The sequence below is a fragment of the Bombina bombina genome, chromosome 5 (assembly GCF_027579735.1).
Source record: "Bombina bombina isolate aBomBom1 chromosome 5, aBomBom1.pri, whole genome shotgun sequence".
Lineage (NCBI taxonomy): Eukaryota > Metazoa > Chordata > Amphibia > Anura > Bombinatoridae > Bombina > Bombina bombina.
Window position 1 is genome coordinate 485,149,771 of NC_069503.1, and position 24,730 is coordinate 485,174,500.

General features: G+C 38.4%; 1 protein-coding gene across 1 annotated transcript in view; it reads right to left on the bottom strand.

Moving 5' to 3' along the window:
* ANKS6 (ankyrin repeat and sterile alpha motif domain containing 6) overlaps positions 1–24,730 on the bottom strand; it is a 205,582-nt gene that overhangs the window by 176,473 nt on the left and 4,379 nt on the right. The window contains exons 2-3 of the mRNA XM_053714399.1: positions 20,004–20,509; positions 11,710–11,754 (exon numbers count right to left, since the gene is read on the bottom strand). Of these exons, the coding sequence (XP_053570374.1) occupies positions 11,710–11,754; positions 20,004–20,509 (551 nt within the window). The remainder of the gene's footprint in view (positions 1–11,709; positions 11,755–20,003; positions 20,510–24,730) is intronic.

The window sequence follows — 24,730 nt, forward strand, 5'->3', positions numbered from 1 at the left end:
TCAGGAAGATCTTCTATGATTGTCTCTAGGAACACTACTCTTGTCGCTGTAACCAGAGAACTCTTTTCTAGATTCACCTTCCACCCGTGAGACCGGAGGAAGGACACTAACCTCTCTGTGTGAGATGATGCCTGTGGAAAGGAAGGGCCTGAATCAGAATATCGTCCAGATAAGGAGTCACTGCTATCCCCCTGGATCGGACCACCGCTAAGAGAGCTCCTAGAACCTTTGAGAATATCCTGGGAGCCGTGACAAGGCCGAACGGTAAGGCCACAAACTGAAAGTGACGATCTAGAAATGCAAACCTCAGGAACTTGTGATGATCCCTGTGAATGGGAACATGTAAGTATGCATCCTTTAGATCTATGGTCGTCATATACTGACCCTCTTGGATCAAAGGGAGAATTGTTCGAATGGTCTCCATCTTGAAGGACGGAACCTTGAGGAATTTGTTGAGACATTTTAAATCTAGAATCGTGTGGAAGGTCCCCTCTTTTTTGGGGACCACAAAAAGGTTTGAGTAAAATCCCAGACCCTGTTCCAACCTTGGAACAGGTACAATCACTCCCAGGGCCGAAAGATCTTAGACACACTTTAAGAATGCCTCTCTCTTTATCTGGTTTGCAGATAATCTGGAAAGGTGAAATCTGCCCCTGGGAGGATAACCATTGAATTCCAACCTGTAGCCCTGAGAGACAATTTCCACCGCGCACGGATATGGAACATCTCTTAACCAGACCTGAGCGAACTGAGAAAGTCTGCCCCCTACTTGATCCAAGCCTGGATCGGGGGCAACCCCTTCATGCAGACTTAGAGTCGGCTGCAGGCTTCTTGGCCTGCTTTCTGTTACTCCAGGACTGGTTTGGTTTCCAGGATGGCTTGTTATTATCTTGTTTGGACGAGGACGAGGATGACTTTCCTCTAAAGGAATGAAAATTACTCTGATGTCCCTTTGGCTTGCTCATCTTATCCTGGGGCAGAAGAGACCCTTTTCCGCCTGTAATATCAGAAATGATTTCTGCCAAACCCGGTCCAAATAAGGTCTTCCACTTGTAAGGAAGAGCTATCAGCTTAACCTTAGACGAAATATCTGCTGACCAAGGCTTTAACCATAAAGCCCATCTGGCCAAAACAGCAAAACTTAAAGCCTTAGCTCCCAGTCTAAGGACCTGAAATACCGCGTCAGCAATATAGGAATTGGCTAACTTGAGAGTTCTGATCCTGTCCTGGATCTCATCTAGAGGCATTTCCTCCTGTAGAGATTCCGTCAATGCCTCAAACCAATATGAGGCTGCACTAGTCACTGTGGCAATACATACCACTGGTTGCCATTGGAGACCAAGATGTACATAAATTTTCTTTAAATAAGCCTCCATCTTTTTATCCATTGGATCTTTGAAGGAGCAACTATCCTCAATAGGTATAGTAGTTCTCTTGACCAGGGTAGAAATGGCACCTTCTACCTTGGGCACCAAAGACCAAGATTCCTTAATAGATGACTCTACCAGAAACATTTTCCTAAACACCGGTGACAGTGTAAAAGCCACTCCTGGCTTCTCCCACTCCTTGGCTATGATTTCCTTAGCCCTATCTGGTACCGGGAAAACCTCCGAAGAGGAAGGAACATCAAAAAAAGTGTTAGGAACAGATACCCTATTCTCTGAATTCTTAGACTTCCTCTTGCGCCTCCCTAAAAATATGGAAAACTCGGCTAAAGCTGCAGATACTGCTGAGGATACCTGTGCAGCAATCTCTTCCTTTAAAAATGCTCCACTTGGAGATAGAGAGGAACCGCAGGACACAGTGTTAGATGCTATAGAGGCTTGGGACAAAATAGGGGAAGGCCCTGGTAACACCAGGACAGCATCCTCCTAAGAGACATTAGGCTCCACATTAAAAAAACCTTATCTTTACCCTATAACGTTTAACACAGGAAGAACAGAACTGCATAGATGCTGCAATGTGTGCATCTAAACACAATAAACATTGAATTGATTGAACTGAGCGGACTCCTGATCCATGTCAGACATATCTGGTTATTATCCCCCCAGCCAACCGTAAACGGTTAGCGCTATTCAACAAAACCATTAATGTCAAAGATCACCTTAGAGTGTTAAGAAAAATGGGGGGAAAACTAACTCAGAACTTGTTGTAAAAATTCAAATAAATTTAGCAAGTGAAATGTAATCCTCTGACTTAACCTCCCTCCACACCTCAGTATACTAAGGGGCCCTTATCACAACATGTAGCAGATCTCCTAACTTCTATGCGCTCCCTCACCACGCAGCCACATATACGAACAGCCTCTGCAGCGAACAGAGCTGAGACAAGCAGGCCAGATGACGTAAGCAGACGTCGGGAAAGCGCGAAAACCTCCCGCAGGCACTGGGAAGGAGAGGGCGTGGTTAAAATTAAAACCGCCCGTCGGAGCAAATAAAGCGAAAAAATAAAAGTCAGCAGAGCACCCCTACACAAAAACGAGCCCAGAGTTAAAACACAAAGTGTCCCATACTGTCTCTCCCAAAAACACTGTGCTTGCAACATGTCATAGCGAACCCTAACACCATGGGTGAGCTAATGCCGTCCCTTACTCATATCACAGCAGGTTATCATAAGTGCCCTTCTCCCACCTGGAAGACCTGACATGAAGACAGCTCATAAGTATGAGAGGACACCTCTTCCTCACAGAGACCAGGACAAGTGCAGATAGCAAAGTAACTAACTTGTGATATCTGAGGTCAGGGAAGCATAAGTGGAGAAACGCAGCAAGTACCGCTTTGCAAGTTCCCCACCGCTTTAAAGGCACCACAGCTCGACCGCAAAGACTAACGTGGAAAAAGGCTATACCCTGTAGCTTGCTTGAAGTATCAATCTTCACAGAAAACACTATTTAAAGTGAATGTAAATTTTGATGCTAAAGTGCCCGGTTTTTAAAAGTTCGATTAAAAACAGGGACACTTTAATTCATCAAAATTTACATTTCACTCCTGTTGTGAAAAAAAAAACAGTAGCTCCAGCTTCCTCCGGTTGTCGCAAGCCATTTCTGATGTCAGAATGATGGATTCCTCATTTTAGACCCAGGAAGAGGCTTTGCAATGGGTGGAGGAAGCTGGAGCTGCTGTCAAGATTAAAAGGTAATTTTTTTTTCACAACAGGAGTGAAATGTAAATTTTGGTGAATTAAAGTGCCCCTCTTTTTAATCGAATTATTAAAAAACAGGCACTTTAGCATCAAAATTTACATTCACTTTAATTACACACTAAACTTCACCTCCTCCATGCACTTAGAGGCAAAGAGAATGACTGGGGTTTATGGGTAGGGAAGTGATACTTAACAGTTTTTACTGTGGTGCTCTTTGCCTCCTCCTGCTGGCGAGGAGTGGTATTCCCCAACAGTAATTAAGATGAACCTGTGGACTCACTACATCTTTAGATGAAAAATAACAACAAAAACATGCTCACCAAACCTCAATATAGACCCTTGTTAAAAATTAATTTAAGCTGGACACACTATTTTTATCTTTTTCTCAAACCTTCTTTTCTTTTTCTGCATTTGTCTCACTCCTCTGAATCTAATATAGTCATGGGTGCCACCATATTGAAACCATTCACTGATCTGACCTGTTTGCACATGTGCAGTAACTGTCCTTCTGTTACCTTCAGCGTAATCTAGGTTCCATGACAGCACCCATGATTAGAGGGAGGTGCATGAAATGTATTTAGTGTCCCTTTAAAGACATCTGTTTTCTGCTAATCTAAGACTGTTCAGCTGATCTCTTCTGACACTCTTGTGTTAAGTTTCTCCCTGGGGTCGGTCACTCCTGTTTCCTAGAAACAGAACCACATTTCTAGTGCTTGTTTCTCACAGTTTCTCACTTGAGTCATTAAGAAACACTGTGCAAGTCACTCTATTGTGTTTTAGAAAAATCCCTGTGTGCACTGAAAAGATGATTACACTATAATAAATTCCTTAAAATTTCTCAAGCATCAATAAAAAAAACATGTGAGCCTGTTGGGTTAGTGAGTTTTCCAAATTGCCAGACTTTTTTTCCCCCTGGAACAGCAGTTTTTACTTTCCTTATTAATAATTAATTTTGTTTGATACTTGTTCATGAAAGCCTATAAAGCATTAATTTTTCTTTGGTCTTCTATACACAAACACAGGAATACATTGTGTAAAAATACTAAACATAGTTACTCTCTACAAAATGTAAATTTTGATAGACAAACACCATCGTAAAAAAATACTATAATACCAAACCAACGGTTCTCCCCTAATAAACAATCATCTTACTCAATAATATCACAAATTACTGAATTTTATAAATCACATCACATCCAATACTACAAAAGATCTAAAATGATTAAAAATCACAACATTCCCATAAAAATATAATATTAATAAAGTAAATAAATGAAATAGTGTGGTCAATGGTATTGGTATTCGTCAAAGCACATAAAATACAAGATCACATAACCTACTTACAAGTTTATAAACTATACATGGATACCAAATGGAAATATTTTGAATATACTGGAAAAAATATTGTGTCACCTTGAAGCTTAATATTTCAGCAAATACTGCACAGATTTAAAGCAGCATGAAAGTCAAAATTATACTTTTAAGATTCTAATAGAGTGTGTACTTTTAAGTGATATTTTGATGATCAAATATACTTTATTCTCTTGGTATCATTTTTTGTACAGCATACCTAGGTAGGCTCAAGAACAACAATGCACAGCTGGGATCTAGCTGGTGAAAAATGGTGAGACACATATGAATTTTGTCAGTGGATCACCAGATGTGGTCAGCTAGCTCCCAGTAGTTCATTGTTGTTCTCCAGCACAGTCAACATTAGAAAAAAGTTTGCATCAATACAATATTTAGTTGCAATAATCTAAAATATTATTATAAGATTATTACCACTACGGATTTTAATGATGCATTTTTTCCTGATGTTGACTGCCCCTTTAAACGGACGTAAAAACCCATATTTTTTCTTTCATGATTCAGATAGAGCATACATTTAAACAACTTTACAGTTTCCTTCTATTATCAATTTTGCTTTATTATCTTAGTGACTTTTACTGAAGGAGCACTACTGGGAGCTAGCTGAACACTTCTGTAAGCCAATGACAAGAGGCATATATGTGCAGATACCAATCAGCAGCTAGCTCCCATCACCTGAGCCTACCTAGGTATGCTTTTTCATGAATAAAGAAATGAGGCATTAAAGTCAGTATTACTTGGCAGCTAACCACATGTATGTTCTTATTAGATATGTATCACATATGTGTGCACAGGTCAACCAGTTTTTACTTGTATCACATATTTAAAGGGACATTATGGTCAAACTTGAAATGGGCATCAGTATTTCATTTTTGAGTAGAAGCATCTTTGCAATTATTGATATGAGTTAGAAACTATTTGTCATGTGCTTTCGTGTGTACGTATGTTTTCTGATACATTTTTCTTCTCCTATCTCATTGAAACCTGTGTGTTCTTCAAACAGTTATCTTATACTAACAAATCTTATTGATAATTATTTACAACCACCTTCTTTTATGTTTTTTATTATTATTACTGAGTCATTATGTAGCCCTTTAAATTTCTCTGCAACTGGTCTAATAATTTGTACATTTTAGCAGATTGGCTTTACTACAGGGAATTCCAGTGTAAGTGGTATTACCAGGGCCGCCATCAGGGGGTGAAAGGGGTGACTCCTGTCAGGGGCCCACTGGGTCAGGGGCCCCCATGAGGCAAGCACAACTATTTAAAAAAATTTGAGCTATTGAGCGCGGTAAATGTCATTACAGGGAGTAAAGCATTAGTATTCAAGAGGATTTCTGAGAGTGCACTAAACTACTATGCACAGTGTAAGACAGACTTGGCACTTCAGTTTGTACAGTGTGTGCCTGAGTCACATGGCAGATCACTTTAATTTGCAGAGGAGGTAGGACTTACTCAGTAAATGTATGTATTTCTTTTTGCAATTTCAGATTGTAACTTCAGTGTGGTAGTTGTAAGGTGGGGCCAGGGGTCCTCAAAACACATTTATTTAACAATATGCAGCAGTGTATTTATGATTATTTGACAATGCTGTAGAAATTCTATATCTAAAACCATGCAGAAATGTTTCCTCCTCAATACACAAATGTTAGGTGCCCTTTTGGCAGATATTTTATATATTAATTGCATTCCAGTTTAATGCCGTTTAATGCAAGGACCTTCCAGTTGCCAGGAGGCATTTTATCCATAAGTTTTTTCTTTTTTTTTCTCTGCATTTGCGTCATCTGTGTTTGCGTCATCCTTGGCTCCAAAAATTTGTTATATTAAGTCCCTCCCTCTCTTGCTCTCTGCTCTCATTTTGTTTTTAGATGTTTGCTTCTGATCTTATTTTTGTATAGAATTTTACCATAAGCATTTTTTCTCATTCCTGAAACTGCTATTTTGGGGAAATTGGATATTTTGTTTAAATGATCTTTTTTTTCTACTTTTGCAAGATGTCTCAAACTCATCCTGCCTTTGATGTTACTGTAGGAACCAAGTTGCCTGATAACAATTCTACCAAAGCTAAGTGTGTATGTTGTAAATTAGCTGATCTTACTTCTTCAGCTCAAATATGTGGCACTTTTTATGAAAAATGATTACATGCTGATAATGTTTCTATAAGTACAAATACATCTACTGTTAAACCTTCACAGTCTAATGTACATGATATTCCTGTAGATATAAAAGATTATATTGCTGCAGCCATAGAGAAGGCTATGACTGCTATTCCGCCTTCAAATAAACGTAAAAGGTCTCTCCTGACTTCTCATAATTCTGATGATGTTTGTATTGATCAATAGCATACTGAATTATCTTCTGCTGATGAGGATTTCTCTGGCTCAGAGGATCCTACTTCAGAGACTGAAATTGATAAATCAACTTTTCTCTTTTAAGATTGAATATATTCTCTCTTTGTTAAAGGAAGTTTTGTTTACTTTGGGTATTTAGGAATCGAGTCCTCTTGATAACAAGAATAGCAAATGTTTGAATTCTGTTTTTAAGTTACTCCTGAAGTTTTTACTATTCCAGATGCTACCTCTAATATGATTACTAAGAAATGGTCCAAGACACCTGTGTCCAATTTAGAGATTTGGGAAAAAGTCCCTAAGGTGGATGGCGCTATTTCTACTCTTGCTAAACGTACTTCTATTCCTATGGAAGATAGTACTTCTTTTAAGGATCCCTTAGATAGGAAGATTGAATCTTATCTTAGGAAGGCATATTTACATACTGGCTAAATTCGTAGGCCTGCTATTTCTATGGCTGATGTTGCTGCTTCTTCAACTTTTTGGTTGGACAGTCTAGCACAGCAGTTATCAGATCCTGTATTGTTCTTTTACTTCAACATGCTAATCATTTCATTTGTGATGCTATATTTGATATTAATAAGATTGATATCAAATCTATGTATTTAGCTATTCTATTTAGAAGAGCTTTATGGCTTAAATCTTGGAATGCTGATATGGTGTTTAAATCTAGATTACTATCTCTATGTTTCAGGGTAATAATTTATTTGGTTCTCAATTGGATTCTATTATCACCACTATCACTTGGGGTAAGGGAGTTTTTCTGCCCCAAGATAAGAAATCGAAGGGTAAGTTCAAAGCTCCCAATCGTTTTCTTTCTTTTGTTAGAATAAAGAACAAAAAAAACACTCCTTCCTTTAAGGCCTCTGGTTCCAATTGGAGACCATCTGCGAATTGGAATAAATCCAAGCTTTATAAGAAACCAAATCCAGCCCCTAAGACTGCATGAAGGTGCGGCCATCAAACCAGTTCAACTGGTTGGGCAAATTCTGTCCAAAATCAGTGGATTCGGGATATTGTTTCTCAGGGGTATCGAATAGGTTCTATATTTCTCATGTTCCAACAAACCCTGTGAAGGCTCAGGCTTTTCTGAAGTGTGTTTCAGACCTAGAGCTTTCAGGGGTGATTGTTCCAGTTCCTCTTCAGGAACAGGGTTTGGGTTTTTATTTAAATCTGTTCATTGTCCCAAAGAAGGAAGATTCATTCAGACCAATTCTGGATCTGAAAATTTTAATTGTTTTGTAAGAGTCCCAACTTTCAAGATGGTGACTATAAGGACTATTCTGCCTTTTGGTTAACAAGGTCATTTCATGTCTACAATAGATTTACAGGACGCTTATCTTCACATTCCGATTCATGCAGACCACTATTGATTTCTGAGATTCTCTTTTCTAGACAAGCATTACCAATTTGTTGCTCTTCCGTTTGGCCTAGCAACAGCTCCGAGAATCTTTTCAAAGGTTCTCAATGCCCTTCGATCTGTAATCAGAGAGCAGGGTATTGCTGTGTTTCCTTATTTGGACGATATCTTGGTACTAGCTCAATCTTTTCATTTAGCAGAATCTCACACAAAACAACTTGTGTGGTTTCTTCAAAGACATGGTTGGAGGATCAATTTACAAAATAGTTTCTTGATTCCTCAGACAAGGGTCACCTTTTAAGGTTTCCAGATTGTCAAATTTCTGTGATTCATATCCCAGGAGTAGACAATTGGGAAGCAGATTATCTCAGTCGTCAGGCTTTACATCCGGGGGAGTGGTCTCTCCATCCAGATGTGTTTTTTTCAATTGGTACAAATGTGGGGTCCTCCGGAAATAGATCTGATGGACTCGCGTCTGAGCAAGAAGCTTCCAAGATACCTTTCCAGGTCCAAGGATCCTCAGGCGGAGATGGTGGATTCTCTAGCAGTTCCTTGGTTTTACCAACCTGCTTACATTTTTCCGCCTTTGGTTCTTCTTCCAAGGGTGATCTCCAATATCATAATGGAACAATCTTATGTGTTTCTGATAGCACAAGCTTGGTCTCTCAGGTTTTGATATGCAGACCTTGTTAGGATGTCAAGCTGCCAGTCATGGCCACTTCCTTTAAGGCCAGACCTACTGTCTCAAGGGCCGTTTTTCCATAAGGATCTTAAATCTCTAAATTTGAAGGCATGGAAATTGAACGCTTAGTGTTTATAGAGGTTTCTCTGACTCAGTTATTAGCACTATTATACAGGCTCGTAAGTCTGTTTCAAGGAAGATTTATTATCGGGTTTGGAAAACCTATATTTCATGGTGTTCAGTTCATGATTATTCTTGGCATTCTTTTAGAATTCCTAGGATTTTACAGTTTCTTCAGGATGGTTCGGATAAAGGTTTGTCTGGAAATACTTTGAAAGGACAAATTTCTGCTCTTTTGGTCTTATTTCATAGAAAGATTGCTAAGCTTCCTGATATTCACTGTTTTGTTCAGGTTTTGATTCATATCAAACTTGTTATTAAATCTATTTCTTCTCCGTGGAGTCTTAATTTGGTTTTAAAGATTTTACAGGCTCCTCCTTTTGAGCCTATGCATTCTCTGGACATTAAATTACTTACTTGGAAAGTGTTATTTCTTTTTGGCTATCTCTTCTGCTAGAAGAGTTTCTGAATAGTCTGCTCTCTCTTGTGAGTCTCCTTATCTGATTTTCCATCAAGATAAAGCTGTTTTTCTGACTTAACTTAAACTTTTGCCTAAAGTTGTGAATTCTAACAATATTAATAGGGAAATTGTTGTTCCTTCTTTGTGTCCTAATCCTAAGAATACTCTTCAAAGGTCTTTGCATTCTTTGGATGTGGTAAGAGCTTTGAAGCATTATGTTGAGGCTACTAAAGATTTCAGAAAGACTTCTAGTCTATTTGTTATTTTTTTTTCTGGTTCCAGGAAAGATCAGAAAGCCTCTGCTATTTTTCTGGCATCTTGGTTGAGACTTTTGATTCACAAAGCTTATTTGGAGGCGGTGCCGGCTCCGCCTCAGAGAATTACAGCTCATTCTACTAGGTTAGTTGCCACTTCTTGGGCTTTCAAGAATGAAGCTTCAGTTGATCAAATTTGCAAAGCAGCAACTTGGTCTTCTTTGCATACTTTTACTAAATTTTACAATTTTGACGTGCTTGCTTCTTTGGAAGCAGCCTTTGGTAGAAAGGTTCTTCAGGCAGTTGTCTCAGTTTGATTCTAATGCCTTTTTTTATTTGAGTTTTTGGAATTTTTAAAGAAAACGTAATTATTTTTTTGGGATTTAATTTCTCAGCGGTTTTAGCTGTTGTTATTTTATCCCTCCCTGTCTAGTGACTCGTGGATTCCACATCTTGGGTATTATATCCCATACGTCACTAGCTCATGGACTCTTGCCACTTACATGAAAAAAAACATAATTTATGTAAGAACTTAACTGATAAAATTAATTTCTTTCATAGTGGCAGGAGTCCATGAGACCCACCCTATTTTTTCTAGTTCCTCTTTTTGTATGCTTTTTTACTCTTTCTTTTACACCTCACTTCTTGGCTACACATTAAACTAAGCTGAGTTCTAAGTGAGGTGGGAGGTGTATTTATAGACATTTTGAGGTTTGGGAAACTTTGCCCCCTCCTGGTAGGAATGTATATCCCATACGTCACTAGCTCATGGACTCTTGTCACTATGAAAGAAATTAATTTATCAGGGAAGTTCTTACATAAATTATGTTTTTTAATTCACAGTATTTTTATCTGCACATTTACAAATATGATTCTTTAAAAAGTGATCTCTAAATTTCTGCTATTTTTGTTTATCATGCATGTCACACACTTTTTGATTTAGGGGATAGCAATGTGCAGACATTTTACCTCCTGTGAGTGTTTCTGTGGGTGTCTGTGTGCGTAGGTCTTTGTGCATTTTCTGTGGGTGTCTCTTTGAGGGTGTGTGTGTATGTCTTTGTGCATTTTCTGTGAATGTCTCTGTAAGGGTGTGTGCGTTTGTATTTGGGTATTTTCTGTGGATGCCTCTGTGAGGGTGGGTGTGTATGTCTTTGTGTGTATGTCTCTGTGAGGGTGTGTGTGTGTGTATGTATGTCTGTGTTTTCTGTGGATGTCTCTGTGTGTATAGGTGTGTGTATGTCTTTGTGCATTTTCTGTGGGTGTCTGTGAGTGTGTATGTCTGTGTGTTTTCTGAGGCTGTCTCTGTGGGTGTTTGTGCAAGTTTGTCTTTGTGTGTGTGTGTCCATTGTCTGTTCCGTTTTAGGACATGTTGACCTTACTATTGATTATTCACATCTTTCTACAGACTTTGAGACTAATGAGACCTTTCCGGAAGTCACCAATCCACCACTTAACGTTTAAATTATTTTTTAGGCAGTTCAGGGCCCTTCTTTCAGCCACTCTATTCTGTTGTCACCATATAGTTGGCATCTTCCTTGTCAAAAAGATAATCAGAACTCCATATGTTGTCTTGTAAATCTCCTTTTTTGACAAAACTGTAGCTACCTCATTACTTGTCAGGTCAATGTAAACAAGTGCTGAATCTATGTGAGGGTGTCTGTGTCTGAGTGTTTGTGTGTTTCTTTGCGTGTCTGCTAGAGTGTCTATATGTGAATCCTTATGTGTGAGTGTGTGTTTCAGTGTATGAGTGTGTCTGTGTGTTTCTGTGGTTGTGTGTTACTACCTTTACAACATTTCCAAGTTTGACTACACTTAAGAATAAAGTGCATATACGTTTTAGTCAATTGGTCAAAAATTGCACATGTCAAGGTGGGGGCCTGATCAAGGATTAAGTCAAGGGCCCCAAAATGTCTAGTGTCGTCCCTGGTTATTACCATATAGGACAGTACATCTAGTGATAAAAAACAGCTGCATACCCATTTTCACTGCATGGAAGATATCAGGTCTTCTCTTTTCTTCATCTGTAAAAAAAAAAGATCAAGTTAATGATTGCCAGTGAAGTCAATGCCTAATCCCTTTGCTCAGTGCCAGCATTGTCTACTCCCAGTTCCTAAGTGATTTCTTAACCAGAATTACTAGGCGTTTGCAGATTACATTAAAAAGACAAAGTAGGAAAGGGATACACAATTTATACTAATTACTCTTAGCAAGTGTATTGTATTTTAACCGTTATGGTAACCTACTAAAGTAGACCAGTTCCAGAGAATAAGAAACAGAAGGGTGGTCCATATATGTGAAACAGCATGATGGTACTGATCTGGGATTTAAATCCCCTAATTCTGGGACTGGTCATAAATGGTTTCTTTTCTATTTAAACAAAGTAAGCTGCAGACAAGTGTGCCTTGCATTGGATCCATTGTTTGCCCCTTCCAACTTCCAAATGACGTGCTTCTCTCATGTGATACAGCTGATGGCCATGTTAGATAAGGAAAAATGTTAATGTTAGCACCCATTCCTTATTCAAAATGGCCTCCAAATACATCACACAGGTGCAGTGTACGTGTAGCCAGTCGAAACCAAGCAGCAATTCCATGTTAAAGGGACAGTAATGTCCTTATTAGACATTCAGGATTTAGACAGAGAATACACTTTTAAATAACTTTCCAATGTACTTATATTATTTAATTTGCTTCCTTCTCCTGTTATCCTTTGCTGAAAAGTTTATCTAGGTAAGCTCAGTAGCAGCAAAGAACATAGTTTCTAGCTGCTGATTGGTGGCTGCATATACATATACAGCTTGTCATTGGCTCACCCATGTGTTCAGTTAAAAACCAGTAGTGCATTGCTGCTCCTTCAACAAATGATACCAAGAGTATGAAACAAATTTGATAATGGAAGTAAACTGGAAAGTTGTTTAAAATTGTATGTTCTACTTAATTCATGAAAAAAAATTGGGGTTTCATGTCCATTTAATGCATAGAGGATCCTCTGTTATTTTTTAACGAAAAGAAATTGTGAGAGTTTATCAATCTAAAACAAACGTGAATAAACTACACATTAACATCTGATGTCTGACAAAATATACAATGAAAATCAGGAATATTACTAGTTAGAATGTTAAAGGGCCATAATACCCAAATGTTTAAACACTTGAAAGTGATGCAGCATAGCTGTAAAAAGCTGACTAGAAAATATCTCCTGAACATCTCTATGTAAAAAAGAAAGATATTTTACCTCAAAAGTTCCTCAGTAGCCACCTCCCATTGTAAAGGATTTCTAAGCAGCATTTTAGTATGTCTGTCCTAGGACAGCTTAGGGGATGAGCCTCGTGAACTCTCATATTATTTCACCAATCAGGTAAAGGAAGCTTACTATGAAATCTCATGAGATCACAGTAAGAGTTCATGACCTCAGCACTGCTGATGCTGATTGGCTGCTGTTCATTTCTTCATTTTTTTTTTATGTTTACCTGCAGCTGGGAGCAGGTGAAGTATAACTTTTTACACAGAACTTACTCTGCTGAGCTGAGAAAACTGTGAGGTAAAATATCTTCCTTTTTTACATAGAGATGCTCAGGTGATTTTTTCCTGTCTGCTTTTTACAGTTATACGGCATCAGTTTCAAGTGATTTAGCATATGAGTATTATGTCCCTTTAATGCTAAATGTGGAGTAGTTAGCTGCATGCATTTGAATTAACATGTTCTTGGTTAACAACAGCATTGTTGAATAATGCCAGGAAATGACTGACAATATTTAAATAAAGGGAGACTGAAACCTCCACTTCTAGCCACTCCCCTTTATAACCACTCCCCCTCATATCACCTGCTTCTACTATATTGATGATTTTTATATTTGGTCCAGTGGTGGTTAAAGTGTCAGTAAACTGTAAAAATAATGTTATATAATTCTGCAGATAGTGCAGAATTACCGTATATAACATTATATTAGCGCAAACACTGTAAAACCTAATATTTTCTTATAATTTTTAAAAGAAACTGCTGTTTTACAGACCCACTCTCTGTGATCTTCTGAGCGGGTCTGTATAGTCACAGCCCGGCCCGACCGCGCCATTATACTAAGTGCAGGAGCGACAAAGCAGGAGCGAGCTGCACTTAGTATAATGGCGCGGTCGGGCCGGGCTGTGACTATACAGCTGGCCCGACGCGCTGTGTAAAACAAACAGACCCGCTCAGAAGATCACAGAGAGCGGGTCTGTAAAACAGCCGTTTCTTTTAAAAATAATAAGGGAATATTAGGTTTTACAGTGTTTGCGCTAATATAATGTTATATAATTCTGCACTATGTGCAGAATTATATAACATTATTTTTAAGGTTTACTGTCCCTTTAACCATTTCCTGACTGGGTTAAAGTGTCTACATCGGAACAACTGTTCCGATGTAGACAAATTGAAATCACACAATCGCAAGATTTCAATTATTGGAACGGGTCTGGGGGGGCGTCCCTATAACCCTAGGAACGCCCTCCAGACCGCAATCAAATCTGAGAAGCGCAGAAGGCTTCAGGACAGCCGTTGGCTATGATGTTCTATTCCGTCATAACGGCTTTAAAGCCCAGTGTAATTATGACGGAATAGAACGGCATAACGGCGTTAAAAGGTTAAAAATTATGTGTTTGTGTACAGTTCCCTTCCCTACATTAACAGACACAGTATCACTAATAAAATAACTAGTTTTGGGGTACTAGATTAACAAGGTGTCCTTGTTTTAAAGTGACATTAATCAGAGCCCAGAACTTAATTCCATTGAAAACCTGTGGAATGACTTAAAGAGAGCTGTACACAGGAGATCCCCTCACAATTTGAAGGGACTTAAACTTTTTTGACAAGAAGAGTGGGAAAAAATATATGGGCCAGATAACAAGTGGAGCGCTAAATATCACTTTCATGAAATCGATATTTATGCTCCCCTGTGTAATACCAGCATAAGCACTCACGAGAGCGTGCTTCCATAGGCTCCTATGAGAGCCTTGTTTCCTGTAAGTTAACTCTAAAAATTGTTTTCCCAAAGTCACTGTTATAAAATAATGGGATCTGCCGTTATGAAACCTAGGTTTTGTTTTGGTACAATTGCTGTGTGCAAACACTGTTAGACAGTTACTTTAGCAATCCTATATTCCCCATTGCTTTGTTTGCACACTCTCTTTAATCATCTGATTTATTTCTGTCTGTATTTGCCCTCAGCACAAGAGATAAATGAAAGGAAAACTAGGTTTTAACATGGCTGTGCCTAAAACCTATTATTTTGGCATGTGCATTTGGATCCTTCTTTAGGCGGAATAAGGCAGCCCTTTGCAGATTTATTCTTGTGAAAGTTCAACACACTAAGATCTGGATTTGCATAGATATTAGAGTATTGAACTTTCACAAGAATAAATCCAGCTCTGAAAAGAGCCCAATGCTACGTGCAGCCACCTTCTTCCGTATTCGTATCCTAACGAAAGATTTGACAGCACTTGACTACTATTATGTTATAAATTTCAAGCCTTTACATGTTCGATTTTTAAACAACTAGTTTAATTGTAAAAAATACATCTACATAAAATTCTCATGATAATCTTTGCATTGCAACATCTTTATATCTAGCATTTATTTACTGTTTAACCCTTTCACTACCGTGAATTTCAGGAAAAACTTGCCCAAGTACCAGAGAATGAACCTCTTTTCAGAATGCATTTTAACAGTTTTTCACCACTAGAGGGTGTTAGTTCACGTATTTCATATAGATAACACTGTGCTTGTGCAAGTGAAAATATCTAAGAGCAGGCACTGATTGGCTAAACTACAAGTCTGTCACAAGAACTGAAATAAAGGGGCAGTTTGCAGAGGCTTAGATACAAGATAATCACAGAGGTTAAAAGTATATTAATATAACTGTGTTGGTTATGCAAAACTGGGGAATGGGTAATAAAGGGATTAACTATCTTTTAAAACAATAAAAATTCTGGTGTAGATTGTCCCTTTAATGCTAACTTTAAAAATAGTAATCTCAGGCTGATTTAAAGAGGCATTAAACAATTTTAAATGTAATATACGTTTACTTATCTGTAGAAAAAGATATTAAAAATACTTTTATTATTTATTTTGTGCTATTTTCAATTTCCATGAGTTTCTAAAATGCACATGTAATAAATTAGTTATTCTAGATGTAAAAGGTTGTTCATTTTTTCTCAAATCCCCTTCTGAGGCCAGTTAGTTATAAATGAGCTACCTCTCAGGACTGTAAGTCTCTTTGATATTGCTGTATTACACACAGCCATTCTTTGCGCACTTTAGTGACTCTTTTATATCTCTAACTGTCCTCAGCAGAAGAGATACTGGAAACCTAGGTTTCAATATGGAAGAGCCTATTACTTTATAGTAAAACTTTACAATTATTTCTTCTATAATTAAACAACTAATACAATTAAAACAAATTACATTAACAAACTATTCTAAGGGTAATCTCTGCTTTGAATACATCATTATATCTACCATTTATTTAGTGTTGAATGCCCCTTTAAGATGTAAGGGCATAGACATTATGGCACTCAGATACTATTAAGAAATATGTCTATACTTATGGGAAACAAAAACTTTAAAAGGCACAGTCTAGACGAATCAAACACATTTTTTGATTCCTTGTTCACAGAATAGTCCGTTCATAATGCTTTTAAAGGACGAGTCAACATTGTAGATTTGCATAATTAACAAATACATGATAAGAAGACAATGCAATAGCACTTAGTCTGAACTTCAAATGAGTAGTAGATTTTTGTTAAATAAATTGCAAAGTTATGTCTATTTCCACTCCCCCTGTACCATGTGACAGCCATCAGCCAATCACAAATGCATATACGTATATGCTGTGAATTCTTGCACATGCTCAGTAGGAGTTAGTGACTCAAAAAGTGTAAATATAAAAAGACTGTGCACATTTTGTTAATGGAAGTAAATTGGAAAGTTGTTTAAAATTGCATGCTCTATCTGAATCATGAAGGTTTATTTTGACTTGAGTGTCCTTTTAAGTATTGCACATTACTCCATTGCAGAAAATTCTTCCATGTATTCTGTTCCTTTACTTATGTGTTGTTACAGCCAATCTGAAGCGTATCGTGCATAATTATTCAGGCTCATTCACAGCGGCTAGCGTATGTGCAATGTGTATTTCTTCGCAAAGCCTCAGTCTTTCAGTACAGAAGCGAGTGTTAAGGGGGGAAAAAACAAGCTGGAGGAGGAGGGGAGGAGTTTGGCATGTGCAATACTTGAAAGCATAATTAACGGTTTATTCTGGGAACAAGGCATTGAAAAAAGTGTATGATTCATGTACTGCCCCTTTAAATTATTGAGGCCTCACTATCAAGCTATCTAGCTATCAATAAATATAAAGCATGGATACAGTTTTTTTTAATTCAAGGCTAAAATCCTAGACTTGACAACAATGCTAAACTCGTTTTTCATCCTTTAGTAGCGTTTGCCTTTGTTATTAGTTTTGTAGAATCAAAATTCTGCTCTATGAATACATAATTTGCTTCATATTGTTTAGTTTTGTCCTTATGAATGTCCTTGGCTGTGTAATAAACATATTTTTTACCCATACTTAATACAATTTACATTTAGTTTTAACAGTTAATATGCACTATTGGAGGAAGAACTACTACTGCCCATCAACTATTTAACTCAATGCTGTTATAGGTTTGTTAAAGTGAATTTAAATTTTGATGCTAAAGTGCCCGGTTTTTAAAAATTCGATTAAAAACAGGGGCACTGTAATTCATCAAAATTTACATTTCACTCCTGTTGTGAAAAATACTTACCTTTTAAACTTGACAGTAGCTCCAGCTTCCTCCGGTTGTCGCAAGCCATTTCTGATGTCAGAAATGATGGATAGGTCATCCTTCAATCACGGCTTCCCCCCCCCCCCCGGGGGAATCAGTGTCTGATTCAACGCCATGATTGGAGGAAGCCGGATTCCTCATTTTAGACCCAGGAAGAGGCTTTAAAACGGGTGGAGGAAGCTGGAGCTGCTGTCAAGATTAAAAGGTAAGTTTTATTTTTACAACAGGAGCGAAATGTAAATTTTGATGAATTAAAGTGCCCCCAAGTGCCCCTGTTTTAATCGCATTTTTAAAAAACGGGCACTTTAGCATCAAAATTTACATTCATTTTAAAAATCTGAGTGACCAGTGTTACACACCCTATTTAATCATAATCCAGATTACCAGGTATTTTCTGCACCAGATGTGTTTAAAGGGAGATCAGGATCTATCAAAAGATCTCTAATTTCTGACTGGTAGGTCTTAAAGGATTACTTTCTGTTATAAGTTTTAAGATAAACAACTAACATATTAAAGTTAATAAACATTAATTAAAACCTACTGACCTATATTTTCTCCAAAACGAAGTTTTATAACGTTCTAAAAGTTATATCTTTTATTCGCCGATGATGTCACGTTATCCTGCCCACTATTTTCAGCACTGCATGTTCAAAATACTTAAACCAATAACTTTGTGTTTAAAGCGCCATTTTGAAACCTAAGTATTGTAAACGGATTGGTACAGAGCAAAGGATACCCACAGAGTGGGTTTGGAAAACAATTACATTTGCAGACAAGATTTCTGATATACGATAGAGATATGTTAATGAAATGCTATTGATAAAAAGCGTATTTGGGGTAGTTAGTTAGTAACAGGCATAGAAAATATTAACTTACAGTGGCCCTTTAAGACTATTGTATGATTTCCCTTTTCCCTCTCAGCCAGTAATGATAGTATAAACTCAAATTAATAGACATTAAGGGACAGATTATGGGTGGCGCATTAATAGCTACGTATGAGCGAAAAGAGGTTTATCTCGGGTGTTTGCACACATCAGGTTTAACGCTCGTATTACAAGTTGAAAGTAAATGTGAACACGATTTACGCTAGAATGACTATCGTGTCCTCAGAACTTTGGTTAAGTGTTTCGCAAAACAAAAATAGTAACAAAAGACCTGTCAAAAATACAGTTACACTCATAATTACACCATCTAATAAAAATTATTTTAAAAAAATTGCACAGAAAAAGTTATAAGGGCTCAAAGATATGAGGTCTTGTGTTAGAAAAAAAAATGCAGGCAAAGGGCTTTAACATAGGGGTATATATATATATTTATATGTGTGTACATATGTATTTATATGTGTATTTATGTATTTACAGACATATATACACATATAAATACATATGTACACACATGTATACACATATAAAGAAGTGTATTGGAGCCCTTTGCAGTTAAGTAGATGAAAACATATAAAATTATATTTATGCAATATTCAAATTTAATAAAGTGTTATACTGTGTATTTACTGTAAATATTTCACATTTAAATGTTCTGCACATAGCAGAATATGTTCTATGTATTTCTAAACACATATTCATATATATATATATTTCTCTGTATATATCTATACCTATAAAAAATCATCTATATATAGGTATAGATATATATTTTAGCAAAATACTATCAGATATATGTAGAAATATGTATGTATGAATAAAAATAACATTTTTTTTTTTTTCATGTCGGGTTAGCGCACGAGAATATGCAATCAGGTTTGCACACAAGTAGTTTTTTTTTCCTCCATTGACTTCCATTGGGGAATACGTTATCACACGTGCAATATTTTACTTCGTTTTTTTGCACGCATCGGGTTGCATGAGAGCGAAAACAGTTTACCTTCAACTTGTAATTTGAGCGCTACCTGTTGCACGCAACAAGCTTACTTCTAGCGGAGTTAGAGCTCGAGCGGGAGTGTTAAATACCACTCCACTTGTAATCTGGCCCCAAATCAGCACAAGAATATTAGTCTCTGTTAAACGAACATCAATTTTCCAATTAAAGTTCAGATTATCTTGTGTTTAGCACATGCATATGTAGATAACACAAGCTTCATAAAAATGTAGTCTCAACCCCGTTTTCAATGACGGGCCTCCCTTGTTATTTGCTTGCTGTGACAAAACATCTATATTACCTTATAACACAACTACCACCTAAGCTATTACATTTTATTGTCATCCTTCCTGTTCTTTAGTTCTGAATTCTATAGCCTGGCCCTGATCTCAGGAAATCATACTTCATATAACTGCAGAAGGAAAACAGAAAATATCCCCCTATTTGTTTTCTTCGACACAGAAAAAAAAAAAGATTTTTAACAAAATGTATAAATTTCACATGTACACTTTTAAAAGATTTGCCCAGATAAAGGAGCATTCAGAAAATAAATTTCCCACCTGTTTTAGGGCGAATTGTTGTAATGGAGTCAAGATAATCCTTCATGTCTTTGTGCTTGAAGTTGAGGGCAATCTCAAAAGGTGTTTTGCCCAGAACATTTATTTGATCAGGATCAGCACCCCTATCCACTAGTTGCTGTGCCACACTTACTCGCCCATGAAGTGCTGCCAGAGATAATGGGTTCCACCCAGTTGTCTTCACACGATAGTTCACATCAGCTCCCCATTCCAGTAGGAGGCGCACTACAGCCTCATGTGCGTGTTGCACGGCAGTCATCAAAGCAGTTATATCTGGCATATCTTCTCTGTGGCTGTTGCTGCCCACCATATTGACATCAAAATGATCATAATTGTCTACAAAGGCACCACTTTCTAAAAGTAGCTTGACCACACTCACATGTCCACCTCTCGATGCTACGGTGAGGACACTGGCACCCAAACGATTTTGTGCGTTTACATCTGCACCATTTTCCAGTAGTATTAGTGCAACATTTAAATGTCCTGACCTGAACGAATACAGAACAAATGAGAAAACATTTACACACTACATAATGAAAATAAATGTTTCTCTTTATTTCTAAAACCACATTTGTTTTATTTCTATATATATATATATATATATATATATATATATATATTTATTTATTTATCATCCCAGGAACACTTATGAGCTCGATTCCCAGAAAAAATGTATAATGACTCACATAAGATAAGTTAGATCTGATGTGAGACATTATATATTTCTTCTGTTATGTGTGATCAGTCCACGGGTCATCATTACTTCTGGGATATAACTCCTCCCCAACAGGAAATGCAAGAGGATTCACCCAGCAGAGCTGCATATAGCTCCTCCCCTCTACGTCAGTCCCAGTCATTCTCTTGCACCCAACGACTAGATAGGATGTGTGAGAGGACTATGGTGATTATACTTAGTTTTTATGACTTCAATCAAAAGTTTGTTATTTTAAAATAGCACCGGAGCGTGTTATTACTTCTCTGGCAGAGTTTGAGGAAGAATCTGACAGAGATTTTTTACTATGATTTTAACCGGAGTCGTTAAGATCATATTGCTGTTCTCGACCATCTGAGGGAGGTAAAGGCTTCAGATCAGGGGACAGCGGGCAGATGAATCTGCATTGAGGTATGTGGCAGTTTTTATTTTCTGAATGGAATTGATGAGAAAAGCCTGCCATACCGTTAAAATGACATGTATGTATACACTTCAGTATTCTGGGGATGGTATTTCACCGGAACTACTGTGTTAAGGTCACTAATCCTTTTAATAACTATTCTCATGTTAAACGTTTTTGCTGGAATGTAGAATCGTTTACATTGCTGAGGTACTGTGTGAATAAATGTTTGGGCATTATTTTCCACTTGGCAGTTTTTTGCTTTAATTGTGACAGTTTCGTTTCTCTTCACTGCTGTGTGGGAGAGGGAGGGGCCGTTTTTGGCACTCTTTGCTACGCATCAAAAAATTCCAGTCAGCTACTTTTATATGTCCTGCATGATCCGGTTCATTTCTGACAGATCTCAGGGGTCTTCAAACTTCTTTGAAGGGAGGTAAATTCTCTCAGCAGAGCTGTGAGAATTCTTATAGTGACTGTGTATAAAAAACGTTGTTTTGTTTTCTTATGTACAAATTTAATTAGTGTTGTTTTTTACTAATGGGAACAAACCTTTGCTAAAAGTTGTGTTGTTTTAAAATTTGATGCAATAACTGTTTTTCAGTTCATTATTTCAACTGTCATTTAATCGTTAGTACCTCTTTGAGGCACAGTACGTTTTTTGCTAAAAAAGATTATAACCAAGTTGTAAGTTTTTTGCTAGTGTGTTAAACATGTCTGACTCAGAGGAAGATATCTGTGTCATTTGTTCCAATGCCAAGGTGGAGCCCAATAGAAATTTATGTACTAACTGTATTGATGCTACTTTAAATAAAAGTCAATCTGTACAATGTGAACAAATTTCACCAAACAGCGAGGGGAGAGTTATGCCGACTAACTCGCCTCACGCGACAGTACCTGCATCTCCCGCCCGGGAGGTGCGTGATATTTTGGCGCCTAGTACATCTGGGCGGCCATTACAGATAACATTACAAGATATGGCTACTGTTATGACTGAAGTTTTGTCTAAATTACCTGAACTAAGAGGCAAGCGTGATCACTCTGGGGTGAGAACAGAGTGCGCTGACAATGCTAGGGCCATGTCTGATACTGCGTCACAGCTCGCAGAGCATGAGGACGGAGAGCTTCATTCTGTGGGTGACGGTTCTGATCCAAACAGATTGGACTCAGATATTTCAAATTTTAAATTTAAATTGGAGAACCTCCGTGTACTACTAGGGGAGGTCTTAGCAGCTCTCAACGATTGTAACACTGTTGCAATACCAGAGAAACTGTGTAGGTTGGATAAATACTTTGCGGTACCGGCGAGTACTGACGTTTTTCCTATACCTAAGAGACTAACTGAAATTGTTACTAAGGAGTGGGATAGACCCGGTGTGCCGTTCTCACCCCCTCCAATATTTAGAAAGATGTTTCCAATAGACGCCACCACTCGGGACTTATGGCAAACGGTCCCCAAGGTGGAGGGAGCAGTTTCTACTTTAGCTAAGCGTACCACTATCCCGGTGGAGGATAGCTGTGCTTTCTCAGATCCAATGGATAAAAAATTAGAGGGTTACCTTAAGAAAATGTTTGTTCAACAAGGTTTTATATTACAACCCCTTGCATGTATCGCGCCGATTACGGCTGCGGCAGCATTTTGGATTGAGTCGCTGGAAGAGAACCTTAGTTCCTCTACGCTAGACGACATTACGGACAGGCTTAGAGTCCTTAAACTAGCTAATTCTTTCATTTCGGAGGCCGTAGTACATTTAACCAAACTTACGGCTAAGAACTCAGGATTCGCCATACAGGCACGCAGGGCACTGTGGCTAAAATCCTGGTCAGCTGATGTTACTTCTAAGTCCAAATTACTTAATATACCTTTCAAGGGGCAGTCCTTATTCGGGCCCGGTTTGAAAGAAATTATCGCTGACATTACGGGAGGTAAGGGCCACGCCCTACCTCAAGACAAGGCCAAAGCTAAGGCTAGACAGTCTAATTTTCGTCCCTTTCGGAATTTCAAAACAGGAGCAGCATCAACCTCCACTGCACCAAAACAGGAAGGAGCTGTTGCTCGTTACAGGCAAGGCTGGAAGCCTAACCAGTCCTGGAACAAAAGCAAGCAGGCCAGGAAACCTGCTGCTGCCCCAAAGACAGCATGAACCGAGAGCCCCCGATCCGGGACCGGATCTAGTAGGGGGCAGACTCTCTCTCTTCGCCCAGGCCTGGGCAAGAGATGTTCAGGATCCCTGGGCACTAGAGATCATATCTCAGGGATACCTTCTAGACTTCAAATTATCTCCCCCAAGAGGGAGATTTCATCTGTCAAGGTTGTCAACAAACCAGATAAAGAAAGAAGCGTTTCTACGCTGCGTACAAGATCTGTTAACAATGGGAGTGATCCATCCGGTTCCGTGGTCGGAACAAGGACAAGGGTTCTACTCAAACCTGTTTGTGGTTCCCAAAAAAGAGGGAACTTTCAGGCCAATCTTAGATTTAAAGACTCTAAACAAATTCCTAAGAGTTCCATCGTTCAAAATGGAAACTATTCGGACTATTTTACCCATGATCCAAGAGGGTCAGTTCATGACCACAGTGGATTTAAAGGATGCTTACCTTCACATACCGATCCACAAAGATCATCACCGGTATCTAAGGTTTGCCTTCTTAGACAGGCACTACCAGTTTGTAGCTCTTCCATTCGGATTGGCTACGGCTCCAAGAATCTTCACAAAGGTTCTGGGTGCCCTTCTAGCGGTACTAAGACCGCGAGGGATTTCGGTAGCTCCGTACCTAGACGACATTCTAATACAAGCTTCAAGCTTTCAAACTGCCAAGTCTCATACAGAGTTAGTTCTGGCATTTCTAAGGTCGCATGGATGGAAAGTGAACGAAAAGAAGAGTTCTCTCTTTCCTCTCACAAGAGTTCCATTCTTGGGGACTCTTATAGATTCTGTAGAAATGAAGATTTACCTGACAGAAGACAGGTTAACAAAACTTCAAAATGCATGCCGCGTCCTTCATTCCATTCAACACCCGTCAGTAGCTCAATGCATGGAGGTGATCGGCTTAATGGTAGCGGCAATGGACATAGTACCTTTTGCACGCCTACACCTCAGACCGCTGCAACTATGCATGCTAAGTCAGTGGAATGGGGATTACTCAGATTTGTCCCCTACTCTGAATCTGAATCAAGAGACCAGAAATTCTCTTCTATGGTGGCTTCATCGGCCACACCTGTCCAGGGGAATGCCATTCAGCAGGCCAGACTGGACAATTGTAACAACAGACGCCAGCCTACTAGGTTGGGGCGCTGTCTGGAATTCTCTGAAGGCTCAGGGACTATGGAATCAGGAGGAGAGTCTCCTTCCAATAAACATTCTGGAATTGAGAGCAGTTCTCAATGCCCTTCTGGCTTGGCCCCAGTTAATAACTCGGGGGTTCATCAGGTTTCAGTCGGACAACATCACGACTGTAGCTTACATCAACCATCAGGGAGGGACAAGAAGCTCCCTAGCAATGATGGAAGTATCAAAGATAATTCGCTGGGCAGAGTCTCACTCTTGCCACCTGTCAGCAATCCACATCCCGGGAGTGGAGAACTGGGAGGCGGATTTC